This window comes from Pantherophis guttatus, chromosome 1 (genome assembly GCF_059756535.1).
Source record: "Pantherophis guttatus breed Tessera chromosome 1, ASM5975653v1, whole genome shotgun sequence".
NCBI lineage: Eukaryota > Metazoa > Chordata > Lepidosauria > Squamata > Colubridae > Pantherophis > Pantherophis guttatus.
The window spans coordinates 226,243,346-226,259,758 of NC_142063.1; the positions used below are offsets into that span (position 1 = coordinate 226,243,346).

Below are 16,413 nucleotides of genomic sequence, written 5' to 3' on the forward strand. Positions count from 1 at the left end.
ATTTGCATTTCAGCACTGATACCTTGACCATTCTTTATCACCAGTGAAATAAATGAATTTTATTTTACTTCAGGATGAATAACTAACTTGTTACATTGGTTGCAAGGTGTCAAACTGCAGCCCAAATTTCTGTTACTAAGCGAGATAGTTGTTTAGTGAGTTTTGCCCCATTTTATGACTTTTCTTGCCACAGTTATTAAGGGAATCACTGCAGTTGTTAAGTTAGCAACACGGTTGTTAGGTTGGTTTCCTCAATGACGTTGCTTGTTGGAAGTTGCAAAAGGTGATCATATCACCCTCAGATGCTGTAACTGTCATAAATATAAACCATTTGTCAAGCATCCAAATTTTGATCACATGACCATGGGGATGCTGCAACGGTCATAAATGTGAAAAATGGTCATAAGTCACTTTTTTTTTTTAGTTCAGTTGTAACTTTGAACTATTTTTAAATGAATAGAAGTTGAAGCTTCTTCAGCTCTGACTGGATGGTGGGGAATGGAAGGATTTATATTCCTTGCAGACAGCTGGTTATTTGCATTATTTCAGAGAGTCATTGAAACGTCTTCAAAAAAACCCCATGAAAGTCCACTTGTCACTTGAAAAAGCACCTTTGGGACAACCATGACCTGGATGAATGAGAATCTCCATAGACACTTTACCAGCAGACTGGCCCCTCTGCTGGTAGGTGAATTTGGTTCACCTACCAAATTCTGACAGATCGTTGAGGCATCTGTCAACTCTTGTATTCAGAGTGACTAGTTATTGTTATTGTTTTTCCTGATGGTAGGTGATGTTGAGGAAATCCATCAATTACCTTTCTTAAGTTGTCTCACATAAAACCTGGGAGGACCCATAAGTTGCTGGCTTTCCTGCTGACGAAGAATGCAGCTCAGCAGCATGGGCGAGTCAATGTATGCTAGCATACATATGTACCCCCTTACAAACTATGAAAAGCACTTAACTGTGACTATGAGAGAGTGCCCTAAAATATTATGTTCTTATCTGATTGGAACATTAACTACATGACAATGAGATCTCTGTGTATTTCCTTTTTGCCAATTTACAAAACCGTGTGTGTGTGTGTGTGTTTCTATTGAAGCACCTGGTCTACCCCAATATGGGAGGGAGCATACTGCTTCCTTTTTGCCTTTCAGCTCCAATCCAAGTTTGAATCTGAATAAGGGTATGACTAGCTGATGAGAGCTAAATAGCTTGAAATAGATCTATACTAGTCTCCCTTTCTTTATCAGCAAATATAAATTCACACACACACATGCACACACATATATATGTATACTTAGTATTTCTAAATTCTATTATATCTTGGTTGTAGAATGGATACCAGCAAAGAAATGCAGAAAAATCTCTTTGTTCTCATATAGAGCTTATTCCTATTTTTGCTTCCCAGATCTAGTACTCCTATTAATGACCATTTTCATGTAAAAGGCTGCTGAAAACATTTGCATTCCATGCCCCTGCTAATTCAGAAATGCTTTGAAACTGAACAAAATATTGGTGAGGTCGACATCTTTATCTGTAACCCAGATTAATGGTGTGGACTCATAAAATTTGGCCAGCTTTGATTTCTCCTCTGCGTTGTTACCGCAGAAGGTTAATGGGGATCAGAACATGAACATAGCCAGCTAGACCTTGCTCTGGCATTTATGGGATTTTGTGCACTGTTGCCTCACTGCACATATTTATCTCATTTTAATGTGAGGGCCATGAAAATCTCACCTATGGAACCTAGTCAGGGACAGAGCTCAGAATCATAGCAAAAAATAACGACTACACTAGACAGAAGATGGATAAAATGACACTGTTAATGTGTGCCACAGTGCAATAAAAGAAGTGCCCTTCACCTGAGCTTAGCATTCAATAACTGAAACAGGTTCAGGTGCATAGATTGAAGGGAACTGAATATTTACTGTTTTTCCCAAGAAACTGGATCATAAGGAGTGCCAGTTGCCAAAGGTTGCAGGAGGGAAAAATGTTAGAATGCTATTATTATTTTAGTACTGCACAAAAGCTGTGTAACAGAGCATTATAGCAATAGCACTTAGACTTTACAAAGTGCTTTACAGCCCTCTCTAAGTGGTTTTACAGAGTCAGCGTATTGCCCCTAACAATCTGGGTTCTCATTTTACTGACTACGGAAGGATGGAAGGCTGAGTCAACCTTGACCCTTGTGAGATTTGAACTGCTAAATGGCAGGCAGCCGGCAGGCAGCAGAAATAGCCTGCAGTACTGCATTCTAACCACTGCGCCACTGTGGCTCTTGAGCATTATGATCAGTGATGGTATTCAGCTGATTCTATCCAGCTCGGGCGAACCTATAGCGGTGGCTGCGGGAGGCTCCGGCTACCCGCTCGGACATCATCACGTCCCATTTTTGATGAACTGTGCATGCACGTGCTCACATTTGTGAACCGGTAGCGAAGGTAAGTGAATACCACCCCTGATTCTGATGTATAATGCTGCTAAATATACCCTATCTATAAATTATACCAAAAGCAAACAAAAGTCCAAGAAGGAAACAAATATCCTGTTTATTACGCACTCAGCAATTAACAGATGGATAAGTGAGAACCAATATAATAGGTAAGAGCAGTCTAAAATGAAACAATGCAGCTAACCAAGCCAGGTAGGCCAATCAGAAACAAATACATAAATTACAAGTCTTACCGAGTTGGTACACGTTAAAAACAGTGAGGTCTGCTCCCTTCTGTAAAACCATTGGTAATCCTACCTAGTTTGCTACTGAAATTTTTGCACAATGAAAGCCAACCTTATCAAGTCCCCAACATGGCTATCACCGTAGAATTTCATGCTTTAGCTTGGCTTTGAAAGCATTGTGGTTTTTGACATTCTTGAAATTATCAAACAAAAGTGTACAAAACTCTATTTTGGATGTGAACACTTGGTTCCAAGTAAACTAATTGAAGAGCAATAACCTCCTTTGAATATTGAACCAATCTGAATTGCTTTCTAATTCGCGTTAGTGTCAAAAGCTCCGAGGCAGAACCTAGCAAAAATATGTGCTATGCAAATCACAGTGGAATCAGTAAGATCAAGATAATATGGCTCAACCAGCTAATTATTTCAAAAGTCACTAATTTCTGGAAACAGAGATCTGGACTTCTAGTTGAAAGGCATGCTACTTTGCATTTTTATTTTGTGCTACCAAGCAATAGAATACAACATTACAAACAATTCACACGGGAACTGATAATTTGTTTTTCCCATGTAGATGACTTAATTGGGAACAAGGTCACTGACCTGTTATCATAAATTAAGCATTTTTATCTAGCCCTTGCTTGCTCATTTATTCATTCATTCATTTATTATTCATTCTTGGTGGGGGATTTGTGATTTCACTTTCAGGAAAAGATCCTTAAGGTGAAGAAATAACAATTAAAACTCAAATTATCTTTTTAATTTTGGTATTGTTTAAAATGAAACATGCTAATAAAGTCAAATGAGCAGAAGTAATGATCTATAATGCAATTAATAAAATCAAATTACGTTGAAGTGCATCAGTAATGAGGACATATGTGCGTGTATGTGAGAAAGAGAGAGATAGAGAAAAATCTTTAGAGCCTATTTTAAAATTTAAAATAGTGAACCTTGTAAGTTGAGGCCTAAGGTTTTTTTTTTCCCAGCGAAGGATGTCAGTTTCATAAGTAGGGGGATAAGAAATGATCAAAGAGATTATCATATTCATTCTTAATTAATATGGTACTTCGCTCTATGTGTCCCAGATTCCCCGTCCCAATTGATTTTTTTCCAGAGTTTTTTTTAATTAATTAGATAAAATCAGACAGCAGCTAGAGGAATGAGTATTTTGTGATTTTCCAAAACCATGATCACTTCTTATGAAATGGCTTCCATGGGAGAAGTTGTTGCCTACTTCCAACATGGTGATCCTGGTTTCAGAAAGTCACAAAAGACTTGTTCTTCTAGCTGCTTTCTGATTTTTTTTCTAATTAATTATTTTTTTTAAAAAAACTTTGAACATGACCTAAAACATCCCAAGAGTGCCCACCAACATTTTATCTACAGCTCACGCAATTCTGTGGTTTCTGCAAAGTTATGTGGTAACATCTGGGGATGAACAAAACAGGTGTACAAAAGGAAGGGGCTTCCCTTGCATTAAGAAAGGAAGATAAATATATTTGCTAATCTTTCAGTTGAATGCTGAGAAAGAGAATAGGAGCTAATGAGTTTGTGGATAATACTGTATCATCCTTAGGTAATTAAATGAAAAATTTTGGGTTGACACTGGCTAGAAACTGACAATAAAAATAGAGCAGTAGTGTACATGGTACTCAATCCAATAGGCCAGAGGGTAAATAAAGTTACTAAATAAAGTAAAGTAATGTTACTAAACAGTAAATGAACTTATTATTTGGAATATTTTTACATTAAAGTAAAATAAAACCAACAAAAAACATAAATCATTTTCCTCATCCCTTCCTGAAAATAATTTAACACTGGAACTATGCTACTTTTCTTTTAATGAGAAGATCTATAGTAATCTTCAGATGGAGAATAAAACCATGGTGAAGAAGATGATCTGATCACAGACAACTTCAGTTACTCTGACAAAGATTGAATAAATGTGTGAACAATTAACAACCACGAAGTACATATTCTGAATGACTAATCCCAAGAATGATGTTATATGGAAATGACCCAAGGTGACTGTTTTTAAATCAAGTGAGCTTCTTAAGATTATGATAAAGTAAGACACTATTGCATCAATTAGAAGAACTACAATATCCACAAATTTACCTAGAAAAATATTATTATTTGCAGATCTAAGAACTGGACTTTTATACTTCACAAAGGAAAGTTTTTGTCATAGGTTTTCATCCAATATTTTTTGGTATGGCACCCAATGTATGCTCATAATCTTCAGCCCAACTGGTTTATGCCATAAACTTTAAATTTTCAGATCTTACAATTTTTATCATTTTAATGTTTTAAATTATTATAATTATTTATTTTATTTTTACATTATTATTATTACCATATAATGTTTTTAAGCTGCTGTAACTCAAAGTAAAATCTGTTTCTAAAAGCTAATGTTATTTACTTAGAAGGAGCAGATATATTCATTAGTGGTGTACCTTAGTTGCTTTACTTTCTGCTTGAATCAATGCTTCTTTTTAAAAAAATAAAAATAAAGTATGTCTGTGAAATACGACTTAGATAATCAATCTGTTTACTTAAATAGCCATGTTTATTGCAAGTTACTGCCCATAACATTTTAGAAAGTGAAGAGGATAAATGCAACGGCAATGACATTTTAATAGCAGTTGAAAGCAGCAGGAGGAAAACAGTATTTCAATCATGCCTTCTAACATCCCAGAGGATTATGGAGAAATCTGCCATAAGGAAGGCATGTTAGTACCTGTATTCATTGATTCCATCTTCACAAATAGTTCCATTCTGGCACCAGCTCATTTCACAGTTATTAATATTTTCCAGGCATGTAGGTCTTGTCCACCCAGGCGCACAAACACATAGATAATTCTGGTTGTCTTCATCATGGAAACATCTTCCATTCACACAGGGCTGCAAGTGAGAATTACACAGAGTCCAGGAAATGCTTCTGTCGTTACAATATTGAGGTTAAGGATGTTCATAACATACATTACAGCAGGGGAAGAAAATTCCTGCGAATTTAATTTCATCAATAATAAGATACATCACAGAAGAGTGAATCCGTCCCTCTGAATCCTTCTTTTCTCTCTCTCATTTCTACCTCTATTTCTCTCTTTGTATTTGTGAATATTTGTGTCTGTGTGTGTGTGAGAGAGAGAGAGAAAGAGAAAGACAAAGAGAGAGAGAGATGGAGTCATTGAAGAGTAGAATTAAATATTTAAACAATTGTTTAAAAATGGCACTTGGCTATCTTTTTTTTCCTAAGGTACCTCCTTGGTGTAACCCTTCCACATAACATTGTTTTCACTCCCTGGTTTCTTGGGGGAAAAAAAGTAGAATTAGCCATTCTATCGTTTTTATCCCTGCTCTCCTCACGACACTGAGAACAGGCAAGGTCATAATAGCAGCCCATCACACACAGTATTTCCTCTGGCCAACCAATGGGAGAATAATAATTCCATCGGTACTCTGTCCCTCAGTTTGCCATCTTCCTAAAGTAAAAAAAAAATTCACTTGTCCACATTTCTGAAAGAAAGAAGAAAAATAAGGCAGTAGAACACTGTAGGCATTTATTTTTATCATTGTCCGAAATGTCTGAGCTATTGATATGAACTCAGCCAAGATGTGTTGATGCCATAACACTAGTTTTTCAGTCAGGTACTTTTCTTAAGAGCTGAAATTATGGTTACCAAGATTGAACATCTGAAAGGGAGCAGCAGCAGTTACTGCTCTGTTCTGCTTGAGGCCAGTGGCTGGAAGCAGGTGCTTGCTGCTTAGATAAGCAGGGATTCAGAAGAGATTGGACAACCATTGACTGAAATGATATAGGGTTTCCTGCCTGAGCAGGATGTTGGATTTAAGACTTCTAAATTCCCTTCCATCCCTGTTATTCTGGATCACACCCAGCATTAAAAATCAAAACAAACATCCCAGAGAAATTGTAAAAGTGATTAGAAACTGTAACAGCACTCTATGATGGTGGAACATTCAAATCTGGAAGCACCTTTTCCATTTAACAATTTTTTATTAAACGTCCTAAGCTTTTGTGACATGTCAGTTCTAGGCATCTGATAATGTGACTTGCAGCTTATGAAAGCTTCTGCCTTTTTGCAAATGTGTTAGTCAGAAAAGATACTATCAGATTCCTGATTAGAAACTAAATGGCTGAATATCAGGTCTGATTAGTTGATATTTTTTGTGCAATCTATGGAAGAACTCCAGGTTCAGGAGGATTTAAGAGTTCCTAAAAGAGAAATGAGGTGGCTCCAGGCTCTCAGGATTTCCAGTGTTTCAGAAACTTTTGCAGCTTGAGCTGTACTATAGTCCAACCAGAAGAAAATTGACTTAGTTATCCAAGGAACACAGCCAGACATTGCTAGTGTCAGATCAGTTGAAGTGCCATATAAACACTGGCCACCCTTTAAAGCAGGGCTGTGGAACAATGGCTCTTTTATGACTTGTGGATTTCAACTCCTAGAAACCTGGGAGTTGAAGTCCACAAGTCAAAGTCATCATTTCCCCACCTTTGCTTTAAGGCAAAATGTGGATAGTCTGAACAAACAAAATTACTTTTAAGATTGCTGCTGAATAAAGGCTACAAAATGGTATTTCTTCAATGGACTTCAGTGGACTTCAAAGACATCATTTTGAACATACAATCTGTTTTAGGATGGCAAAGGTCAATTCAGTTCTCCTAAAATGTTCGCACTGTCCTACTCATTTCTAAAAGTGTGGGCAACCATGGATCTGCTGCCTATAGATGTAGCCATTGCTTATCTTACATTGTCTTGCCTCATCAATGCTAGTGTCAGTCATTGCATCTATGAGAATAAATTCCATAAACTACTTGTTTTGAACTTCAGCAGTGGGAACTGGTAAGATAACCAGTGTTCCTCATTTCTCTTTTATTTTTCTGATACTGTTCCATCAATTGATAAGTCTGGAAGAGAAGGAAAAAGTTATTTCAATCAGTGTGCCACTTGTTTGAAATTTCATGACAGTGCTATCATCTTCATTCTTAAAAGTTTCTAGAAACAAAGATGTTGGTGTTCACATATTTGTTATATTCCAGTAGTTGCAAGTTTGAAACATGCTCTGTCAACTCTCTTGCAGCTGTTTCATGATCACCTGACATCTGTCAGTCTATATTCCATGGAAATCTAGGGAAGTTACTTTTGAGAAGGAAAATCTATCATGATTAAAAGTTGAGCAATTATTTTTGCATCCAGAACTGATATTTTCCCTTCAACGTCTTAGGTGGCCAAAGGTTGCAAGGACTGTGGTAGTGATGCAATTGGTACACTGAATTTATTGATGATTTCAGTTACCAATTTTCTTTTTGTTCCATTCAAAACTAACAGGAAATTGCTTGTTCTTATTAGTTTTTTGCTAAAACTCTGAAATGTACCCAATTTGAGGGGTTTCTTTTGCTACATGTAAAAGGTAAGGAAAATTTTCATGTGCCAGAAAGTCTTTAGAGTGATTATGTATCAACTCTTAGTTACCACAATTTCTCCATTATCTCTAATCTGGTCCTTCAGATCTTCCAATGGAGTACCCTTTAACACTGGGACTCCATTCATCCTTCCACCCATCCATCCACTCCCCACCCACCCACCCATCCATCTATCCATCCATCCATTCTCATTGTCTTCTTTCCTTTCCTTCCACTTTTCCCAACATTACAGCCTTCTCCAGAGAACTAGGTCTTTGCATAATATGTCTGTAGTAAGATAATTTGAGCCTGGTAATTGGTGCCTCAAGAGATAACTCAAGGTTGATTTGTTCAATTATCCATTTGTTTGTTTTCTTGACTTTCAGTTATATTCTCAGGAGGCTTCTTTAACATCAAAGCTCAAAAGCATCAACACTTTTTTATCCTGCTTCTTCATAGTCTAAATTTCACTTCCATAGAGTGTCACAGTGAATACCACTGCTTTTACAATTCTGATCTTTGACGATATAGACACATCATTGCATCTGAGTATCTTTTCCAAAGACTTCAGTAATCAGTCAATCATAAAGCTGGCAGTTGTGTCATTTGTTTGATCTTCTTTATATTTAATTTTAGTCACATTTTTGCTATGCTCTTTGGTTTTTATTACTGGAGCTTGCAGATCCTTTTCATTTTCAGGTAGTGTTCTCAGCATCATGCAGGCTATGAATGTTTCTCCCTCCCATTTTAAATTTACATTCATCTTCTTCCACTGAAGCTTCTCTTTGCATATATTCAGCACATAGGTTGGATAAGCAAAGAGAAAATATATAGCCTTGTATCTCTCTTGCCAGCCAGTCTGCTTTATCATGTTGTGTATGTGGAAATGATCTTGGAAGAGCGGGAGAAAAATTGCAGTTAGTAGAATTGTGGTAGAAGAGATAGATCAGCCTGCAAAAGGAATATGGGCATGGCAAATGTCTCAGAAAGGACCCTTCCTAGTTTTGGGAGGTTGTAAGGTTAAGAAGGAATAAAAGTACTTTCAGACTTGCAAGATTCTATCAATGTAACCTTATAATAAAGTAGAATTAGTCCATCTGGTCATGCTTCCTGACTGGACCAACATGCTAGGCTGACATATTCCAACCATGCTATGGCTTCCTGACCTACATATTGGTTTTGCCTGAGAACAATGAGATGATCTGCAATCCCTATTTTTCTAATTCCGACATGATTTAAGAAAGCCAGAAACCAAGAGATTTGGGGGACAGTTAAGTTACTCATTAATGTAATAGTATGAAAACCACTTGCTAGTGATATTAGCTGATACAGATTAACAAAGTTGGAAGGGACCTTGTAGGTCATCTAGTCCAACCTCCCACCCAAGCAGGAGACCCTACACCATTTCTGATAAATGGCAGTCCAATCTTTTCTTGAAAGCCTCCAGTGATGAAGCTCCTACAACTTCCGAAGGTAAACTGTTCCATTGGTTGATTGTTCTCACTGTCAGAACATTTCTCCTTATTTGCGGGTTGAATCTCTCCTTGATCAGTTTCCATCCATTATTCCTTTCTGGCCTATTTGTGTGTTGTGTGTCTTTGAGTCAGGTTTTGTGTGTTGTGTGCCTTTGAGTCAGGTTTTGTGTGTTGTGTGTCTTTGAGTCAGGTTTTGTGTGTTCTGTGTCTTTGAGTCAGATTTTGTGTGTTGTGTGCCTTTGAGTCAGGTTTTGACTCCTGCTGACTGCCTGGTCCCTGCAGTTTTCTTGGCAAGATTTCAGAAATGGTTGGCCTTTGTCTGCTTCCTAGATCTGAGAAACAGTGGCTGGTTTAAGGTTACACAGCTGGCTTTGTATCTAATACAGGATTAGATTTATGGCCTTCCAGTCTCTAGTCTGATGCCTTAAGCATTACACCAATCTATCTCTAACTAGTGATATATAAAAGAAAAAGATATGGTAAAAAAACATATAAGGCAACATAATTGATTTTCCAGAATCTTGGATGAATATAAAATGTATATATTGGCTATAAGGTATGTGTGTGAATATAGTGGTAGATAAATATTTATTTTGAAACTTCCTAATAATGCCTGTTAGTGTTAGTGGTCTATAGATTTAAAAAGCTGAGAAATGACTCATCTAAACCATTAAGAGAACCTGTATACAATAAAAATCAAGACTGTTTAATAGATAAATGTAAGAGGAATATCTGCCTCCTCTAATCAATGAGTTGAGTATTAAAGAAAGGGGTGATTCAGGTGGAGATAATTTACTTTTCACTCCCTCAGTTTGATTGAGACTCAAACCTATTTAAAATGCTACTGAGATGTGTAATAACAACAACTCTTGGCAAAAATCTGCAGTCTTAATTTGTCTTTGATTAAGTTTTAAATTGACCTTAAAATTGAATCTTTTTGCTATTCCATTAGTGCTAAGTTCTGAAATTATGCCTAGACTGTTTCTCATAGAAAACACTCCTCAGCTTGATCAAAGCTTGCAAAATGAATCCCTTACTAGGAAATATTCTTCCCCTGATAATTATTAAAACTATTGTTTTCAATCTAAATGCATGCAACGTAGATTGTAAACAAGGTCTCCAAAGAAGTGAGGGCAAAGGGGATATTTGAAAATGACTCTTTCTCCATAGCCTACCTTTCATTCCTAGTCAAGATCTCATTGGGACAATTTTAATTACCAATAACTTGAGATGAAAACTTGGGCTTAGATCCAAAAAAAAAAAAATCACAAATGTTTCATCTGCGTATAAAGACTTTTCCCTTTCTGCTTTCTGGTTTGCCATTCTTTGTTCCTATTTCTGGGCCATGATCCCTCTTAGCCAAAAAAGTTAAACAGGATGTGAAATATGAATGGGCTAGAATTTATTCCCACATTGATTAGAAGCCATCTCCAGAGCAATCAATAAATGTGATCCGGCCCCTCCTTCAAACAAGTCTCCTTGTCTTACTCTTTTACACAGAAAGAATGCAAGAAAAAGACTCAAAACTACTGACTTAATTTGTATTCATATGTCATTTGAAAGTAGAGTACTTGCTGAAATTCTTGTGTTAAATTTCACCTTCGTCTTCTTAAGGAATATAACTAATCAGAGCTCCTAGAGTTATTTTTCAGGATTAACTACTTCCAGTCCAGGATGACACAAGTTTGACTTTGACATTTGTCCTTGAAAACACAGTAATTTGTGGGATTTCAGTGTTGATTTCTTTCAAATAATTCTAGTTAATGAAAGTTCTGAGAAAACTGCATTTAGGCTTAACTGTTTGCAATCTGGTTGCTACAAGGGATGTCTGACACATTGCATGAACTTTCTGCATCCAAGTGGTTCAGTGCCTTTTAATTCTGGTAAAATATTTCTTCAGTGTGCTTTTTAATATCAGCAAAGGAATATTTAATTAAATTGGATTATAGAAATAAGTGTGACTGAACCAGCTGAAGTCTTGCATGCAAAATAGGAGATTAGCCCATGGTGGATCTATATCATTCAAATACTTCTGTTTGCATGGCTGCATCAGATGTTTCGATGCAAGTACCTAACTGAAGCAATTCCATGATGGTGTCAATACATGGGTGTCATCTTTTTGACGCTGTCACAGTTTATGATGGATGGTGCTTTTCAGCTATTGCCGAACACACTCAGATCACTTCTTCAACAGATGATTAAACAGGAAGCAGACTACAGTAAGTCATCCTGGCAGCTGAAGGGAAAAAATGGAAAAAGAATATCTCTATTTCTATCTCTATCTCTATCTCTATCTCTATCTCTATCTCTATCTCTATCTCTATCTCTATCTCTATCTCTATCTATCTATCTCTATCTCTATCTATATCTATATCTATATCTATATCTATCTAATGATATAGATTTGTGACATATTTTCTGAAGGGATTATTTAAAAAAAATATTTAAAAAAATAAACAGAACAAATATATAAATATAAATAAAAATGGATTTATTTTATTAGGGTTAAATTCCTGATAAAAATGCTGAGGTTTCTGTTTTTGTTTTTTTTAACTAGGACTGAGTAACAATGCTTTAAAGGTTGGTTTATGAGAAGATATATTTTTGTTCTATTTCTTTTAGAGAAAGTGATAAGTCAAAATACAGAATGAATGTATTTGATTAAAGTTATATCTATATCCATCCACCCACCATCCATCTCTATCTACTTATCTATCATCTATCTATATCTATCTATCTATCTACTTATCTATCATCTATCTATATCTATCTATCTATCTATGTAGGTCTTTGGTTATTCGGGTCTTCTCCCACGTAAAATTGGAAGTGTCTTGGCGACGTTTCGACAAAGTCTCATTCGTCATCTTCAGGCTGGTGTTCTCGGCTTCGTGCTTCCAGGAGCAATCTATCTATCTATCTATCTATCTATCTATCTATCTATCTATCTATCTATCATCTAATATTTCTATCTATCATCTAATCTGTCTATCTATCATCTATCTATCTCTATATCTATCTATCTATCTATCTATCTATCTATCTATCTATCTATCTATCATCTAATCTCTCTATCTCGCTATCTCTATCTATCTATCATCTAATCTATCTATCTATCTATCTATCTATCTATCTATTTATCTATCTATCTATCTATCATCTGAGTTTCTAATAGCTTTTGCTAATTAGGACTGAATGATAAGTTTTTACAATTTGATTATTGATTGGTGATGACAAATAGCTTAATTTTTTCCCCCTGAAATACTGGTAAAAGTGTTACTGTTACTGAAGTTGTTCATACTTGTCTGGAAGCAGGGAGAAGTCTTTTTTCTATCTCTTTGTACTTTATTTTTTTCATTACCTTTTATATTCTTTTTAGTTTGTGCTAGTCTTTTATCTTTATACTTGTAAGCCCTAATACAATTATTATAAAAATGGAAAAAGGATCAGTGGGATTGAAATAAAAAAGATGATAAAGCAACTTAAAAGTTAAGAGGATAGCCAGAAATATTGATAAAAATAAGAGATAAGAAAGCAGCCACAAATTGTCTTTCTTGCTCTCAGCAAAATGTATTACACCAAAAGGCTGTGAAGCAAAGTTGCTGCTACCCTGACTCCAAATGTAAAATTAGATATAAAAGGCACCATGTAAGGTGATAGACTAATTGGAATAAGGATAGAGTAGTAGAAGAGTCCAACCACGGGAAACATTTAAGCCTTTGTCACAGAAGGATGGACACAGATTTTCCAAATTAAAGCACTGAGCAAAAGGACCTAGACTGTAATGATGTGCAGCCCAGCCAACATGTCCTTCTGAATAAAAATAAAAGGGCCACACCTTGATTTCTATAAGGCACAAAAAAGAGATATAATAAAAGGACAAAGAATCCGCTGGAATTGGTCCACAGCGACATCTGTGATCAATGCATGCCATTACATAAGATGGAAACGTACTGACTTTTATGAATTATTACTCTAGGTTTACTTGTTTTTAATTGCTCAGTAGGAATTCAAGTATTACAGAAGTTCAAAAAAATGTGTGGCTTTGAGAAACAACAGATTTCACCAGTAGGCAACTTAACCATTTTCCCAGCCCATGGTAAGATAATATGGCTGAATAACCATTCATTCATTCATTCATTCATTCATTCATTCATTCATTCATTCATTCTATCTATCTATCTATCTATCTATCTATCTATCTATCTATCTATCTATCTCAGTATCTATCTATCTATCTATCTATCTATCTATCTACTACCTATCTATCAATCTATAGTTTATTACCGTATTTTCCGGCGTATAAGACGACTGGGTGTATAAGACGACCCCCAACTTTTCCTGTTAAAATATATTGTTTGGGCTATACTCACCATATAAGACTACTCCTCTTCCAATGCACACCAAATAAAAATTAAAAAACATCAACTGGCTCACCCACAATGTAAAAGCAGCTGTGCTAGACCCAAAATGGCCCCTGCAACAAGCAGGAACCTCACACAGCCACAAAAAGCCCCCCAAAAAACTTTCACACTCTACACACACACAACACAACTGGCTCACCCACAATGTAAAAGCAGCTGTGCTAGACCCAAAATGGCCCCTGCAACAAGCAGGAACCTCACACAGCCACAAAAAGCCCCCCCAAAAAACTTTCACACTCTAAACACACATAACACAACACAACTGGCTCACCCACAATGTAAAAGCAGCTGTGCTAGACCCAAAATGGCCCCTGCAACAAGCAGGAACCTCACACAGCCACAAAAAGTCCAAAAAACCAACTTTCACACTTTACACACACAAAATTCCACATACAGCTTTGTGAGATTTTGTGTGTTTGTGTAGTTAGAGTGAAACACTACAGAAACACACTAAATCTCAGAAAGCTGCACAAATATTATTTTATTTTATTTTTATTTTTATATGAAAGCTAAATTTAAAACTTCCTAAACTTTAAATGGCTAGGTCTAAAAAAGAACAACTAAAAAAACCCCAATTGACTATTTTTTTTAAAGCTCCCAAAGGGGAAAAAAACTTACCCAATAGAACAGGGGTCTCCAACCTTGGCAACTTTAAGACTTGTAGACTTCAACTCCCAGAATTCCTCAGCCAGCTTTTGCTGGCTGAGGAATTCTGGGAGTTGAAGTCCACAACTCCCTGCTTGCTTGATTGCTGATTGCTGATGGAATAGATTCAGGCAAGCGAAGCAAGGCAAGCATTGGGACTAGCAGCTGAGGTAAGCAAGCTGGAGAGGGAAAACTTTTTATCTTTTACATGGCTCTGGCCATCCCAGCTGAGTTGCAGGGAACTCAGCTGGGATCGTCAGAGCTGGGATCGTCAGAGTAAAAGGGAAAAAACTTTTTTCCTTTTACATGGTTTCTGGCGATCCCAGCTGAGTTGCAGGGAACTCAGCTGGGATCGACCATCAGAGCTGGGACCGTCAGAGCCATGGTTCTGGCGATCCCAGCTGAGTTGCAGGGAACTCAGCTGGGATCGTCAGAGCTGGGATCGCCAGAGCCATTTAAGGCTCGTCAGAGCCTTTCGGGCTGGTCTGCCTGGTTACAGGAGAACAACACCCGGCGTATAAGACGACCCCTGACTTTTGAGAAAATTTTCATGTGTTAAAAAGTCGTCTTATATGCCGGAAAATACGGTACTTTATAGATAATTCATGGCAGTGAAAGTACACAGTACTCCGTCCTCCTCCTATTTTTTCCACAATAACAACCTTGTGAGGTGGACTGGGCTGAGAGAGAATGACTGGCCCAAATTCCCCCAGCCAGGTTTCATGCCTAACGAAGAACTAGAATTCACAGCTTCCCAATTTTCTAGCCTGGTGCCTTCATCACTAGTTACAATGCACTCTACCACAGAATAGAATGACAGAGCAGAAAGGGAAACTCTTGTAATTGAAATCATGCAGAATGAGGAAGTAAATATTGGAAAGAAGCTGTCAACACAGCCACCTATTTGTAAAATAAACAAATGCAACATTTTTATGGCATTGGGTTCCTTCTGACATATAGAACGTAGAACATAAAACAAAGAATATGGTTTTCCCAGGCCTTTTTCCCAGGCCTTTCTACTGCATTCCTAAGATGTACTGGAACCCTGATTGGATAATGGTGTCATTCATCTCTGGATCACATTTTTATTTAATTCATTTGTTATTTCATGACTGTAAGGTTATATAGTGTGGCTTTGTATACTTTTCAATAGTTTTGTTGATTTTTTATTTATTTATTTATTTTTGCAAACTGTTCAGAGTCACCTTCATTGAGTTTGGCAGCCATATAAATGTTTTAAATATTAAATTAAATTAAACAATTAAAGTTAAATTCCCTGTGAGTTGTGGCTTGGGAAGAAGCCCAGACTAGGACAAACGCTTGGCAATAAAGTTATGCCGACATGCTCAAATGGAAGAGGATAAAACGGAATTGCAGGAAATTCTGAAAAGGGGCACAGCTAGAATACTTAAGGATAAAGAACCCTAGATTTCCCTACACACAGTATTACAACACTGCACTGCACTATTTGTTTTGAGGAAAGGAAACAACAGAATAAATGTGAAGTCATAGATTTTGTTCTCCATGCCCAGATGAGCAACAAATTGAGTTTAAAAGGTCTTCCAGCAAGCTATTCAGCACACATCTACAATTCAAGAGCAATTTCCTGAAATGGAAACTGAGGCTCCAGAGCCAAGATACTCAGAGAACCCAACAAAGATATTCTACCCTAAAGGTTTTCTGCACTGCCAAAAAGAAAAAAGAAAGAAAGAAAGATGGAAGGTATCAAGAGGATGTCAGCCACTGTATCGGAGAAAAGCAGGAA

At 36.7% G+C, this 16,413-nt stretch overlaps 1 protein-coding gene across 1 annotated transcript in view; it reads right to left on the minus strand.

The window, feature by feature from the left end:
• EYS (EGF-like photoreceptor maintenance factor) overlaps window positions 1-16,413 on the minus strand; it is a 765,120-nt gene that overhangs the window by 706,324 nt on the left and 42,383 nt on the right. The window contains exon 7 of the mRNA XM_087882471.1: window positions 5,420-5,583. Coding sequence (XP_087738597.1) covers window positions 5,420-5,583 — 164 coding nt within the window. The remainder of the gene's footprint in view (window positions 1-5,419; window positions 5,584-16,413) is intronic.